Here is a 16,959-nt window from a genome sequence, read left to right on the forward strand (position 1 = left end):
TAACTTTGAAATTTTGAAAAGGATCGAGTGAAGGATATAAACGTTTAAAATTCATAAAAATAAATTCTAGTTAGATAGGAAATAAATATGTCACTCAGAGTGAATTCTATTATTAAATATTAGGCATAGAAATGAATTCGGTACATTTTCGTACAAACTTCAATATTTATTTACAATTTTTCCATTTATCAGGTAACTGACAAATTCCCTCTCTGAAAAAATATGCCGTCTTTGAGTCGATAAAGCTGTCAAGACCTTGTGAAAAAAGCCATTGGATTAATTCCCACACCAATTTCTCGTCTACCAATAAGTTGCAAGTTGAAAGTAAACTCAAGCTATCCATTACATTCGTTCTTTCTCCTTCTAATCTTTGTAATATGTCTACATTTGTCATATCTCGTTCACAATCTGTATCACGAGCCTGTGATTCTTTGTCGCAGTCTAAGAGATTAATAGTACGGTTTGGTTAAGTAAAAGATTTTATACTAAGAATAAACAAATTGTAAATTGTATAAATCTACTATCTTCAACGAAAAAATTATAAAGCACCTATACTCCCTTTCCAACTTCGCAAACCTGTGCAAAGCCTCCATCCTGTCGAATAAACCTTTCAAATCAAGGGACCAACAAACACGTTGACAGGTGATAATTAATATTCTACCAGCGATATTATCTGTACGGCGAAAATTAAGGAGAACAGGTAAGTTCACCGCGTAAATTCTTCAAATCTTCCGAGTGATCGCGCCGCAGGCGGACTTTTTCGCCAGCGACGGATTTATAATCGGGCGACGCGCAGTCACGTGCTTCCGGCGAACGACACGGGGCGCAATCGTACGCACGGGGACTAAGACAATTCGATAAATAATGAGCCAGCGACATGTTTATGCTCTCGCGTGCATAAAGCCAATGAATCGTCCCATGCGGACCACGGCCCTTCCGCGCCAAAGGGAATTATTCGACGATTTATTCCGTAGCCCTCCGAGGCAAAGATCCTCGAGATATACCCAGCGCCAACTTTTGACCCGTGTTTTCGAAAATAAACGCGGGGGCCGTTCGCGTGACTACTTAACTTCTCCTACCTCCTGCTCTTTTTTCCAGCGTCAACTTTTTAAATCGGCTGCCTCTGGTCGGGGGTAGTACGCTACATTGCCAGCTGCTTCCCGCGGTTTGTGACTCTTTTCGGTGTCGATATGCGGATTTATGTGGACGATGCGTTCGACGAATTGATTCACGAGCCTGCAGTTCGAGGTTTGGCAAAGGAAAGAATTAACGCGAGCAACCCTCCTGTAACACGGTGCAAAAATTGCGACAGCCTTCCTGTAACGCGATATTTTTATAACACGCTTTTCATACACCGCGAATTGATAAATTTGGATAATGCTGATGTAGCGCGAATTTTTCCGTCACGCTGTTTCGGTTGGAATTAACAGGGAATCCCCCTTGTGTAAATAACAACGACATCCTCTCTTCTTCTTCTTTATCAGCGATTCACAATGCGAAGTCTGTATATAATTGTTTAACCCTTTCCCTGCGGCAGATTTTAGCACGTGACTCACGTGACAGAGGGTAGATTGTCAACCGTAGCAGTGAAATCTTTTATTTTTTATAGTTTATAATTGTAGGGTAAAATTAAGGATGAAATTAGGCTAGGAGTGCACCAAAAGGCACGAACTGTACAGTGTGAGTTAATTATCAAAGCACCTATGGGCGCTAACAGCAATGAAAGTGTCTTTTGCCTTGCTTAATTTTTTGCATTATGGTTGTTGGATAGCTTTAATATTTTGGGTATTCAGGCAACTCTTCTACGTACGAATTAACCGTATTATAAGAAGGTTGTCTGTATTCTTTCAGGTAACAGACACAAAACTATCAATTCGGGTTTTTCTTATATTTTTAACAGTGGAAATAAAATACTACTGTTATACTTCTTCTTCAAGAATGCTTATATTTATAATATAAGAAAGAAAGTGATTTGAAAAAATTAATACCTACTCTTTCAGGTATACACAGAGACCAAGGAAAATTTTTGATACAAAACAATTAAATCTGCTTTTCTATTTTGTATTCTTAACAGTGGAAAAATGTAGTTACTACTTTTCCTTAGGAACGTTGATATTTATAATATTTGCACTGGTATTCTTTTTACCACCGTATTTCACATATTGTGGTAGTTTTACAATTAGACTATTAGGCGGTTCAGTTTCTGTATCACAGAAAATGAACCCTTTAAGTCCCAAATTATTATTTCTCCATAAAACAATTACTTTATTTGATTTTGCTGCTAATGTCAGCTGTAAGAACATAAATTTATACAGTTTCCTCAAGTTTACAACAAAACAAGTAATTTATACCACAAAAAATGAACAATAGTGAAACGATAAAAGGACCCGTATAATCATCGTCTATCTAACCCTTTACGTCCCAAATTACTCTTCCTCCATAAGAAAATTATTTTGTTTCACTCTACTATCGAAATCGGGGGCGATTTTCACCCCTTCAACGTGGACAATTGCCGATAAAGAAACAAATAGGTGCGAAATATTTTTCCGAGTACTACCATATACCAAAGTCTCGTCAATATCAATGATCATCACTTCAGGATGTTCCTTTGTCGGTAACAAAATTCACTATACATACCATGTCGTACGTTTGCAACGATGGCTCATAAAGGATCGAGAAGACGGTAGGAAAAGTTGCAAAGGCCAGATTGTCTGGGCAAATTCGTCGACTTTAAAATAGTGCCGGGGGCCAGCATCGATTCTCGCGTGAACCGTTCGTTGTCCCGGGCGACAGCTAAATGGAAATTTCGTGCATCGAGCGATTCGTTCGCCCTCGCCGTCGCCACCGACGCCATTCACGATCATAATTTCGCGTTCGATTGTTCCGTATCCGGAACCCCCGTTTTTCTTTGACTCGCCGCGGAGAAATTCAAAATTACGTAATCCGCTATGAGGCGGGAAACAATGGGCACAATGGAGAGGCCGGAACGTCAAACAAATCTGTGCAAACCTGAACGAAAAGGGGGGAGAGAGGAGGATCCAGTGTGTGTAAGCGAGAGCGCGATTCATCGAACATCTGTTCCCCTGGCGATTTCGCGGGGATGTTTTCGTAATGGAGATAAGGCACGCTGATCGAAATCGACAGATGCCGATTTAATGATTGAACGGTACGATTACGGGCGAGGTAAATCGGTTAAACAATGGACCAATTGAATTGTTGTGTTTGGAGATTTGATGCGAGATACTTTTGTGAACGATTGTGGGAGATGCGTTTGAGAGATGAATATACTTTTGGGGTTCATTCTGGACGTAACAGTCTTGTGATACGGTGTGCAACGAAAGTCGCTGGATTCTGGACGTAATAAATTACTGTGACTGAAAAGGAAAGGATAGTACTCGCTGAGTGAGTCCAAAATTTGAAAACAAAGTGACAGTACGTAACTCGAATATTTTTACAATTTGAGTCTGAATAATAAAAATTCCAAATTAAGCTCTTCCTTTTACTGTCTTCCAATCCGTGTTTGATACATTCTGTAATTGAAACTGTTGCATGCAGTTGCGCTTGTTTAAATTTTAATACAAAATGTGACAAGGAGAGGAGTATTTTAATTGCTCTGATTGATTGTTTGAGAATTATTGAAGTTCTGTATATGAATAAAATTAAACTAATTAATTATGTTTTGAAGAATATTTATCATATATTGAAGACACAAAATAAAGACTTTCACTTTTTAACTTTGTCTTTAAATTCTAACCAAGCAACTTTTGATAATACTGTCCTTAGAAAAATTTCTGTTTAAGGAAACAGTATAATCTAAAGAATCGCCTAAATTATCTCGTTAATTTTAACCTAACCCAGTCTAATTTTATTCATTTCATTCCCAACATTTCCCTCACAACTGCATTGCATTCTTTGTAAATAATACTTGAAAAATTTCTGTTTGAGGAAACATTAAGTAATTCCACAAGTTCAGGCCAAAAGCGAAAAATGTTTTAATGAAAATCCAAGGAAATTTTATAGCGACGACATAACGGCCTTACCAAAGAAATAGGAAAAAGTTGTGAGATGAGAAAGCGCTTACGTTAGAAATATTGATCTAAATTATAAAATTCGACGCAAATTCATGAAATGACCTAATAGACAAGTTATCCTACCCTAACCACGTCTAATTTAATTCATCTTATTCCCAACTTGCATCGCATCCTTTCCAACCTACCACAGAAAATTAAGTTGAAAGTGTCACATGAAAAGAGCAAATATTTGGAGCGTTAACGAGCTAACTAAAGCTACCCAATATTGTGCTCGTTCTTATGCTTATTACTGTACCCAACGATTCTCGTTGTAACGAGGAAAAAATAAGGAAACACTAAAAATACAGTATAAACACAGTGATACTTGAAACGAAGAAAAACTGACCAGACGTGGCGTCATCGATAAAGAAACCTCGCCTGTGAAGTGTTCGCCACGTTCCACTGTTTGCGCAAGTGCATTCTGAGTATTCGGTTGATAATAACCGGCGATGGCCGGCGAAAAGAGCGCGTCTTTGACGCTAAAAAGCGGGTAACGCGTGAACCATTAGCGAGACTCTGGAGAAAATGGCGAGGAGGAAACGAGGGTCGGGCGAACCTCGAAGAAATCGCCATTATAAGACTTCCGACCACGGATCCCGGGGGCATCACTGGCAACAATACGGCTGAAACGCGAGCCGAAAAGATAAGAATATCAAAGCCCTACCAGACGAACTGTTCTTTCTCTATTGTACTCCGCCGCAACACACCTTCCAGTCGCGAGATTCCGCGTGGATCGATCCAGCCTTGTCTCTGGCTATCGTAATTGCATTGTCTCCTTCCTATCGCGATGGTGGATCAACCGTTTCCGAAGAGGAATATTTATATGGAATTATGGAAGTCCCTTTTCATTCGCTTCTCCTACGTTTTTCGGTGTTAATAGGCGTAGATTAACCCTGGGACACTCACTTTGGGATACAATGCCTCGAGGGATTTCTTTCTCCATTTTCGTTTAAAAAATGTCGTTAGATTTAACGAATGTGCATTTATTAATTTGTCTTAAAGTTTGGAATTTTAGTGTTAATAAAGTTGGTAAAAGAAATATAACGTTACTTGTACTCTATGGAATATGGTCACTTTTGGGGTAGTTTTTTGGGGTAGGTTAGATGTGTCGCAGAATTGCAGAATCTTTTCCTTTGTTTGACTTAACCCTTTGAATATGACGAAAGTGTTTGTCTACTCATTTGTTCACGATGTTGTTTATTTCAGTAAGTAACTTCGTTCAACCATTAGTTTCCAAGGAAGAAGTCAAGGATTTAACTCGTCTTGTAATTTTTATTTTAGAAAAATATAGTACTTTTGACAAATTTATCAGATTTCTGAATAAAGTGGAAAAAGTATTTCAATGGGCAAGTACTTATGAAGAACACTGACATAGGGAATACAGTGCCCCAAAAGGTTTTTTTAATATTTTCACTTTAAAGATATGATTAGATTCGATCAAAGTGTAGTTATTAATTCGTTTCGAAGGTTTTACAATTTTAATTTTAACAAAGTTAGCAAAGGAAATACAAATGTGATTTTTACTACATGGGAGACACCCATTGTGCCCCGTTAATGTCACGAAAAATTAATTTAAGCAATTCTGATTATCGTAAATTTCAGATTTTCTGTGTAAATGTAAATTTGTTGATCGGTATACATTAAACAAAATTAAAAACGAAATTGTTAATAATGGAAGATGGAAGTTTTAAATTATGGATTTTTTAATACGTTGTTGACTGAGGATATACACTTTCGAAAATAATTATAAGGATTTGTCTTTGTATCGAAGATTCTTAAAGAATCGACAATTACAATTTTCATTCATAAACTTCAAAATTATTATTTATAAAAGTTAAAATACCATTTATAGAATTTAGAATTGCAATTTTCATTTATAGAACTTAAGAAAGATCATTTTAAATATACAATCCAATTTTTATCACATTTAACTATTCTCCAAATAACACGAACGCTCTATGTACTTCCTTTCCAAATGTCAACACAATCTCTTATTGTATTACTAATTAAAAATCATTTCATGGCTACAATTAACCGTTAAATTGTTCAAAAAATGACTGTATCTGCTAGAAATATCAACTCACCAGCTCGAAGCGCATCCATGGGCACGCTGGGGTACGGAATACTGTACGGATATCCCTCCTTCCGCAGCGTTTTCGGCTTTCTTCTAGGTCTGTACTTGTAATCAGGGTGTTCCTTCATGTGCTGTGCCCGTAACCTTTTCGCCTGATCGATGAAGGGTCGTTTCTCATCCTCCGTCAGGAGTTTCCATTCGGCACCTGTAACAATACGCCATTTCCATAATTAGAAACAATGAATTAACAAGTTCGAATTTGTTCGAGTATTCTAAAACAAAAAGAGAAAAAAGCAGAAAAGCCTCGAGCGCTTCAAGTTCTATTGAACACACGAGAAATATTAACGGAAAAATCGGAGAAAAATTCGACGGTTGAAATACACCCACGGAGCTCGCGGTTCGAAGGAAAGTAGCTTCGTTGGGAAATTTTTCGATTGGAAAAGTTGTGCAATAGTGATGGATTTTCAAGTCCTTCAGAAGCTCGTAAGTAGGCGAGTTTCAAAATGGCGCTCGTAAGTACTTCCTCGCAGTGTTTCTCGTACACCGACCAAGAAAAGGAGACCAATTTCGTGAATAATACGTAGAGAAGGATGTAGAAAACGTTCGACTAAGTTCGCGAAAAATAGCATTTATATTCGTCATCGCGAAATATCGTTCGAAGCAGACCGGTCTGTTTTTCTTTACTTTGTAGGCGTCATCGAATGCTAATTCTTCCACGAGTTTTCGAGCAACGATCAATCATAAAAATATCATACTTTATTACGTCGTAAATACAAACTCGTGAAGCCTGGACAAGTATTTTAGGCAATAAGGAAAAATTAATGGTAAATATGCGAGAATTATGAAAGTGGTTTAAGTCAAAGGTGAAAAAAAAATTGAATTCACCGTGTATTTTGTACTGTATAAGAGCAAAAACTTTATAATATGCCTAAAAATATAAAAATATCTCTCTTCATTATGTCAGAATTTAGAAGTTCCTAAAATATGGACAAGTATTTAGACAATGAGAAAAAATGGATCATAATGATACAGTAGAAATTAAGTCAAAATTTCAAGTTTACATAAAAGTTAAAAAAAATTGTATTTATTATTTATCTTCTGTTGCATCGAGCTTTTCACAGAAAAGAAATTTGCACTGCAAGAGCAAAGACTTATCAATGCGGCAAAGGAAACGAAAAAAATATACTTTCGTAACTACCAGCAAAATACGTATAATTCAGAAGTTGAACGTAATCAATCTTTAATCTTTCGCTCTATAATGCCAAGTCATATTCGTGCTTCCAATTATTCGTGACGCAGCTATAAAAGCTTACAAAATTAACATGCTAGAGGCTAATCGTCTAAAGTCAGACATTGAGAACTGTCGGACGATCGATTATTTAAAACCACTAACACATACAAGTCCCATTATAATACCATAACAACGCAAAGAAATTAGTTTCAATTTCAAAATAATTAAAATTCGTCGTTTATTCAATCCAAGCTTTTCACTCTTACATCTTGAATGTTTATTTTTATCGAAAACAGTTTCAAACATTTGACTCAACAAACAATTGTAGAATACAGTAGAAACTTTGATAAGTAACCCAGAACTTCCTCAGAACTCACTCTTGTGTTTCTTTTTATTTTCGCTAAAAAATATTTCAAACATTCGACATAACAAACAATCGTGCAATGTACTAGAGGCTTCGATAAGTGTCCCAGAAATTTTGAAAGTCTAGAACACTGGAAAAGTTAAATTTGGGCACAAGCCTAAAAAATTATTTACCAACGCCGTCAGCTAATAATTTCAGCCGTTTCAATTGAACAAGTTACTCTGCACAAACGAATGCACGATTTCTCAACATAAACAAGAATATAACGAGCAGGTGATGCGACGTTAAAAAAATGAAAAATAAAAGATTGCAATTAAAATTCAATTACAAGAAAGAAAAAGGTTACTCTGACACGCGTAAGCGTGAAAAAAAATATCGGTGCAACAAAGAAACACGAAAGGGAAAGAAACTGTCAAAACAGTGAAGAACAACTGAAAAGAAGAAAACACGCGTTTGCTGGTGCACGCTCGTTGCCGCCTGTTTGCGGTTCGTATAAAGCAGTTTGTAAACGAGCGATAGGCACTTGGATAACGCGTCCGATCAATGAGTATGAAAGGCATTCGGACGCTGTGTTTACCCGATGAAACGGCGGTGTTGTGTGCCACCGGCGGCAGAATCAACCGTTATGGCTGAATTATCGACGAGTCGTAATCGCGCCTCGATTTTTAAATCGTGGAAAATTGCGTTTTCGTTTATTTCCATCCGATGCAATTATTTTTCTCCTTTCTGTACACGAGCCGTTCACAGGTTCAAATTGTTTAACTCCACTTATTGTATTTTTTTTTCATTTCAGCGCCAGAGCACTTGATGCTTATCTTTTTATATTTAAAATAAATTTCCTAATTTTTAAATTGAAAATTTAGAATATTAAATAATTTATCTCAGAAACTAATGCGATTAATTCCATACTCTAAAGCAAATCGTTGTAACAATGTAATTCAACGGAACGGTATAACAAATATTAATATCTGTTATTTGATGTATATCAATTTTCTCTATTTTCTGTTTTATGCAGTTAATCGATTCGGCAAATGAGCGGCTCGTACATTTTTCCATTTATCCGCTTTACCGATTTGTTCGTGGTGAAAAGACGATTGTTTCAGGCGTGAATTTTAAGAGGTACATTAGAAAGGAAAGCGATATTTAAGAGTGGACACGATGTTGAGGTTAAGAATAAACACGGTGGACGAAAGGAGAACAAGAGGCCATTCGCAAGCCTACTCGCGGATAAATAATGGACATGGAACGTGTCAGCCCGGTTATCGCGAATTTCTACGAACGTCCAAGTCACGCAACCAGAGTGATAGCAGGATTCGAATGAGAAGCTTGTACCAAAGAACTGTTGATGCATAATACGGTTTCACGGGTGTAGATGCAGTGGAGCATAACCTGCGGATATCGATAGATGGACTGTAAATATCGTTTTAAGTGGGACTTCGATAGGAAATGACACGAGATAAAGCGTTTTTTTAAAATTCATTTCCTTTGGCAATAGTTGCTCTCCAATTTTCAGGTTCTTAGATAAATATCTCTGGTAAAATTCTGGCTTTCACTTTTTTCTACTCATAATTAAATCATTAGAAATTCTCACGGGTTGATCTGGTTTCAATAAGTTTTCAAACAGGAGTGAAATAAATTTCGGAGATATAATTATGCTAACGGTGACTCTTGTTTAGTGAGATACAATGTGTAGCGAATGTTCTTGGATTCTGAGTTTAATAACTTATTGCAGTGGAATGGAAAATCGTAAGAAGGAAAGCACGATTATTTGAATATTTAGTGAAATACAGAATGTGACAGAAATTCCTGAATTCTGAGTTTAATCATTTATTGCTGTGGAATGGAAGATAGTAAAGAGGAAAGCATGATACGTCAAAAACACAATCACTCGCATGGAAGACAGAAGAAATTTTTTAAATAGAAACTTGCAAATATATTTGATTTACTTACTGGCCGTTTCACGTCACTCGGGTATAGTCGCTAACTTATGAGAGCACCTTCCATTTTTTCCATTTTACAGTTTAAATTATTGAACTCAGAGTCCGCAAAAGATTACTCAAATTCAAACAAAACACCCTCACAATTGTCCAGAATTATACAAACCTAAACCAACACCAGACAACCTGACACTCTGACAAAACTTTTGCCCAACTTTCCCTCGCATTTCGCGTTTCATCCGTGTTTCGTTTCGATCAAAAATTCCGCGCACCGGCGAAACCGCGAGAAAGAGAGGAGAAGCGATAACGGTGGCGCGTTTCAAACAGTCGATTTTCGCGTTTAAACTGTTTTACGAGCTCGCGCGGGGAGAACAGGGAGACGTTTGCACGAAACAACCGATGTTTTCGCGGCGGAAAGCTTCCAACGGCCTCCCCCGGCCTCTGTTTGGCGCTTTGGTTGTTCCTTCAGCGGTAGCGAGCCGATTGTTTCGCCCAGAATTAATTACCACTTGTTGTCGGGGTGCTGGCTGCGGCTCTGTGGACAAAGCGCGAAGCCCTGGCATCCTGGAAACGGAGGCTACCGCGAGGCTCAAACGAGAAAACGACGCGCGGCGTCGCGCGCGAAGTCCGCACTCTGCGGTCGCACAGCCGCCGAACAAAAGCTTCCTGGCAACAATGGCCGCCGATGTCGAGACGCTTGGCGTCTTTCCGCCTCGATCTTTGCATGCTTGTGTGGTGTCCAAGGAGAGGTGGAGAAGGTTGATTGGTTCCAACGTTTGATGAATATTTGATTTCCTATTCCAGTTTCTTGGGTCGGTAGTAATGTTGGTTTCGGCCTGATTGGTTGGAAAAAAAAAGTGAAATTTATATCCTTTCGAGCGAAAGAGTTCTACTATCGAGAACGTTCAAATGTAATTATCGTAGAATTAGAAGGAAACTAGAGTTGTTATTTAACCCTTTGACAGCGAAACGCGTATACCAGATGTTTCCCTTAACTCGCAATGTTGGAATGTCAAAGAAACTTTTTCAGAAAAGTTGTTTGGTACGAAGGTGGACATCATATGGTGTAAATTATTCTTTTTAATTCGGTTAAATTCATTTTTTTTAATTGAACCGTGTATTATTTTCATAGTAGGATGGCATTAGCTGAGACGAATTCAACGAATTATTGTCGTAAATGTAACAAAATACGGTAAAAATTCGTGAGTTCCTAAGGAGTCGAGTAAGTATGACACGTTGTCGTCCAAATAAATGACCAATTATCTCAACGTTCCTAGAATACATTTCTTACATTTAAACCTTTTATCGTTGAGCTCGTACGGACGTGCCGAGAAAGATCCGCGGTGCTTATACTGTCCAGACTGCGACATGGAATTATATACTGCTTATTTTAACCGTTTGAGTACCAGAGGTTTTTAAAAAAAACACGGTCGCAATAGCGCTTTCTGAATGGGATGCGAAAAGATCCAAGCGGCGCGACAGCGCTCCTTTTATTCTGTGTCGAAAAATGCTAAGCAGCGCGATAGCGCTTCTTTTATAATAGGTAACAACGAAATACAAAATGTATTACTTGGATTACTTATATACAAAAAAAGTAGCGAAGCGACGTACGTGCGTCTGAAAAGTTGAGCGCGTTTCGTCAGATTGTGAGTGCGCCGTCAATTGTCCGTATCGTTCAAATGCGCTGGGTTTTTTCGACATGAAATCTGAAGAGCGCGAAAGCGGCGCGTGGGACTCAAACGGTTCAAATGTACCACACAAGGAGTAGGTACATATTAATCAACAACTAAACAATTATATGAAAAATCCACCTATTACAGGTTTGATGGTATTTCGAAGTGTTTTCAAACATAATCCAGAGCGAAAGGGTTAAATAACAAATTAAAACACAAAGAACCATGTGTGTATTTAGACTGTGATTCAGAGGACAGTGAACAGGTCGACACATTTCATTTTACTATTCAATTACCTGCAGCAGTCTCGAAAGAAACTACCCCTCCTCAAAATACACTCCATTTCTCGATCATTCCAACGACGTATAATCAATGGAAGACAACGGGACGGGAGGGGGGAGGGGGGGGAGACAAGTGAAATCTCAAAGAAGAAGACGCAGAGGAGGAACGAGGCCAAGGAGAGAGGCTGTGAGTCCCCGACAGTAATATCAAGAACGAGCACGTTCCGGCTGGGCACACAGCGAATCGCTCAAGGGGGATGAAAGTTCTCGATACAGAGAGGAGATACACTGGCGGAAATTCGAGGCGCACCGGAGCAGATACGGTAGCGAGAGAGGATGGGATTCACGTTGCCCGATGGATCTTTTACTCTCCTCGTTATTGTTGCTGACAGCAGGCAACGACAATGGAAAGAGTTGCTTGTTGTATAGCGGAGCGCACGAAGAACGAACGAAAAAGAGAGAAAGAGGGAGAGAGAGAGAGAGTTAAACAATACGTACACGTGGTGGTTCACAATGAACTTCGAGGAACGGCACAGAGAAAGAGAGAAACACGGAACAGGGGAATCCGAGATTTTTGTCTTCCGGCACAATGTGCAGCGCTGATAACGCATTCGAGCCGAGCGAACTGGTGTCGAGCCATTCTTAATCCTTGTTCTACGGCCCGAGCTGAATGCGTTCCGGGAACGAGAAAGGAAATATAGTGTTTTGGGATAATGGTTCAATGGAGCACTGTTGAGACTGTTTCGAGCTTATTCGGATATCGGTGGATACCGAGGGGTGTTGCGGTTTCGATTTAACTGGAAAGTGGTTGTTTCAAATAGTCCAAGGGTTAATTGTACTTGCGGTATTAGTATCGAATTTTTTCAACGACACTGTTTCCAAGTTGAACAAATTCTTTGCGATACTTTTATTTACTTATGTTACACTTATGTTACGTTTACCGAAAGATTCTGTGTCATTTTTTGACACTTCTTTCAATTAATACTCACACATAGATCACTTTCAAATTCACTATTTATTGCTCACCGTGTTCTCCGATAAATTTTAACACACTACTACCAAATGCAGTAAAGATTCTTTATTATATACTTTCACTGAAAGATTACGAGTGCCATTTGTTGACATTTTTTTCAGTAGATCACTTTCAAATTTTTCCTGATATGCCAAATTTACTATTTATTGTTCATTTCGTCCCACATTCTAATTCCGTTAATTTATCATAAACACAATAATATATCGACAAGACAGCAAAAAGGAAAGCATAATACCTTCAAAAATTGTCAACCCTACTGCATGACATAAAATGTTTAAAATTTCTAAAATTAACAAAAACATGTCACTACACAAATCAAATCTTTACTAACCCCCATTAACCCCAGGAATCTCAATGAAACATAAAAAAATCTCTTCAAACTTCAGTTTCCTTCATAAAATAACTCACACAGGTCGCTAACAATTCGTTTTTCCAAACAATTAATTTTTCTCTTCATCCAGCCTAAATTAAATCTTCCAACAGCTTGAGCTTCCCAGGATTACCAACCCTATAATAATTCCGACCACATCCGATTCCCCCTAACACCCGTGAAATCGTTTGAAATTAAAACTACCAATTACAGGAACCTGTTCGAAAGCAACCCGTTGAAAAAGAAATCCATCGATAACGCTCGATCGATTTTCGACGACGTCCGGTCGCACGTGCACCCCCTCCACGAAAGGGTTGATGGTTTCTTCGTTCGAACGTTATTTACATTATAGCCTATTCCAATCGATACACGTTTTCCCGGTCTGAAAGGCAGGTGGCACGGACGAACAAGAGGGTGGAATGGGTGGTGAACGGGGCTTTACTCGGGGGTGGGCTAGCGTATTTGTTTAGAACAAAGGCTTCCCGGCACCGTCGGTATTAGTAGGTAGGTATTCTCGGCCACTACTCCTTCCTTCTCTTTCCGTGCTTTCGGAGAGAGGGCCACGACCGTCGTCGTCGTCGTCGTCGTCGTCGACGACGATGAGGACCGAGCTTAAAGCACAATGGCGCCTGCTTTTCAGTCCTTTCGTTCACGAACAATGCCGTTTATTTAACATCGTTTAAAAGTACAAAGCCTGTTAATTAATGGACGGGGTCGAAGAAGAGAAAGAGAGGGAAAGGGTGAAGGAGAAGGATAGAGAGGAACGAGAGGAGAGCTGAGGAGAGGACAGCCATGGCGACGGGGAGCCATTGCTAGCGCGGCTTTTACCACACCAACGACTCGCTATTGCCACGGCATTGCTATTTCTGAAGGCAAGCTGCTATTAGTCCAGCGAGAGCTATACCAAGCCACTGCCTTCGCTTTCTTCTCTCCTTCCTCTTCCCTTCTTTTTTCTTCTTCCTTCCCCCTAACTCTTTCTTTCTTTCTTCTTTTCGCTTCTTTTGCTCGTCTTCATTGTCGCGGGCAAAACTAGGCTACTACCGCTGCTACTACCGATGTACCGTTTTCTCTCCCTCCCTCTCTCTGTTTCTTCCACTTTCGTTCTGTCTCTTCCTTTCCTCCCTCTTTTCTCTTTTTTCATTCTCTTCTCTTGTTGCCTTTCTTCTATGTTTTCTTTTTGTCGGTTTTTTCGCGTGTCTTCGTCGGCTGAGGGAACAGAACACGCGCGCGAAGAACACTGTTCGATGTTGAATCGACTCGGAGAGAACAGAGACCGCCGGTTTTTACGGTTAATTAATTAGGCAGGATGAAAGGCTGTTTCGTTCTTCATCTGGTTACAATGTTACTGGTTATTTTATTGTTGCGGTAATATACACCGGTAGTAACGCGATTATTTAACCATCCTCCTTTATACGGAAAATGCCTGGGAACGTTTCCGTTTCGGAGATTACAAATGAAGATCGTCGAATGGGAGTTTACAAAATGTCTCTCTTCTCGGTATATTGTCGAGACTATTTAGAAGTGCTTGTGAAGGAAAGTCTGTGCTTAATTTTCGCGTTTCACAGAAGGCAGACGTATAAAGTAATTCACGTCCTCTTCCTATCTCGCAACTGACTAAGGAAAGCCCCTGTTTGCCAGGAAAGCGGTGGTTATTTTCACCGGAGACAATTCTAACGAAGATCTAAATTAAGGTGTAGCTTCTAGAGAAAATCTCGCCTGAAAGACTAATTTTCTTCGCGGGTATTTTCTCGAAAGGAGGATTTTATACAGACAGATAATTCCTTTCACGGGGAGAACACTTCTGACGAAAGGAACGTTTTCAGAGAAAGAGAGAGAGAGGGAGACAGAGAAGAAGATTCTGTTTAGTATTATGCAAAAGGAAAAGGCACCGCTCTCTTTTAAACAGGTTGAAACATCGCGAATCTTCACGCGTAGGAGACAGCGACCCCTTGAAAAAGAATATTTTCCACGAGTAGTTTCTCGTAGTGGAGTTTAAAAAGCAATGGGGATGGCGAGGCGCGTTGCCGGAGCAGTTGCTGCATTGTCGATCGATCCACACAGACCCATTCTACCCAGGAGCCTGTTCCCGACGATGAAACGTGGAAATTGGAAAACATTTCCTGCACTTCCTGTCTGCGCGGAGACGCGACGCCGTACCTACGAGAAACAAACTTATTTCGCGATAGAAAAAAGGAAAGTGCGAGAAGTCAAACGGGGGCGTGAAAATTGAAATAATTCTGCATACCAAATTTCTGAGAAAATTTTTACACAATTGCTGAAGCAAATAAGACGAAATTGTCTAAAATGAAACTTTTCACTGCTGTTGGCGCCAGTAGGCGATTTGAAAATTTTCTCGCACTGCACTATTGGCGCCTATAGGCGTTTTCAATATTTTCACTGTGACCTTGATACCTATAGGCGGTTTGAAAATTTTCTCGCACTGTGCTATTGCCACCTTTTTCGCACATTTTCACCTTAATTTGAGATTCTTAAAACGATAAATTTGAATTGAAATTTTTATTTAAAAATTTCTTTTATACTTTGAAACGTCAAAACGGTCGAACGTCTACCGTCTGCCACATACAACGTCACGCGCTAAATTCTGCCGCGGCTGAAAGGTTAAAAACTCAATCTCGAGGTTTACCTTGCGACGAATTTATATAAAACGATTACGATCTCGGCGAAAGATCCAAGTATCGAACCTTAATTACAAACTTTCCAATTTCACGCTCTCCCATCCGCTTAATTAGAGAAATCATCGAGACCACACTGACCGCTAAACACAAAGAGAGAGATAGAAAAGGAGAAAAAAAAAGAAGGATAAATTGCTCTAGCATAACTTTCACGTCGCACGCCCACGATCCCCTTTTCTCTATCCCATCGATCGATCCCAATTATTCGCTTCCTGTATTTTTACACCGACGAAAATTACAGATCTCTCGGCCGGCACGATAACTTCGTTTCACGTGCGAAGATACGCGTGTGTATATACAAACGATCCTTTTATTTGCTCCCGATGCTTAATTAAGACGGGTCTATTAACGACACGCCACAGTGCAGCGTGAAATCGAACGAGAGATAGATAGATAGAGATAGAGAGAGACAGAGAAGAAGAATAGTTCCCTTTTTGTTTTTCTTTTTCTTCAACCTCGTCGTCTCATTTCGACGATCACTCAAACTTCTTCTAACGCGATGTAGTTGTAATTTATGCGTGATCCACGTCAAGAAATGTTGCACGGTATAAATTAACGCCTCGAGGTACGTTATCTCGATGATAGGTCCACGTGGTCGCCGCGCCAAGAAACAATGCACTGTTTATCAGCCTTAACGATCTATTATTAGACATGGAAGGCTGCTGCTTGGACGTATTAATGAGCCGGTACACATTGCAGATTAATAGACAGCGTTATTATACGTGTAACAACAACCCTTCTTCTTTTTTTCTTTTTGTTTTCTTCGCCGCACAAAGAACCTAATTCCAACAAATTGCCGGTCTTCCGTTGGCAAATACGCGCGACTTCGGACGTGTGACGCGCGGCCGTTATTGTACGAAACAAGCGTTGCGTACTTTACGAGGAAAATATGCAGATTATTACACGCTTTAGCGTCTGCCCGAGTGGTTTCTTATTTAAAAGGGAAATTCTAGTGGTACGCAGAGTGATATAATCGATCCTTGGATTTTCTGCGGTGCGAGCACGGTGCTTTTTTCTTTAATAGCGAAATGTGAGCTGAGTGTTCGATCATGGTTCAGCGATGACACATTGTGGTTCTTCGCCGGGGAATTTTTATTAGACGAGCACCTTTATTCTTTTAATTCGTCGTGTGGTAATTCACTTGCTACTGGTTATAGTAGTTTTCTGTGTAGTTTTGTTTGGTTTCCAAGTTTCGTCGAAAATTTTCGTTATCGAATTTCTATCGGAACAAGC

General features: G+C 39.4%; 1 protein-coding gene across 1 annotated transcript in view; it reads right to left on the reverse strand.

The window, feature by feature from the left end:
- LOC108577022 (transcription factor Sox-19b) overlaps positions 1-16,959 on the reverse strand; it is a 45,281-nt gene that overhangs the window by 13,900 nt on the left and 14,422 nt on the right. Inside the window, exon 3 of the mRNA XM_017940103.1 lies at positions 6,155-6,349. Within this exon, the coding sequence (XP_017795592.1) occupies positions 6,155-6,349 (195 nt within the window). The remainder of the gene's footprint in view (positions 1-6,154; positions 6,350-16,959) is intronic.

Source organism: Habropoda laboriosa, unplaced genomic scaffold, assembly GCF_001263275.1.
Source record: "Habropoda laboriosa isolate 0110345459 unplaced genomic scaffold, ASM126327v1 scaffold440, whole genome shotgun sequence".
Classification (NCBI taxonomy): domain Eukaryota; kingdom Metazoa; phylum Arthropoda; class Insecta; order Hymenoptera; family Apidae; genus Habropoda; species Habropoda laboriosa.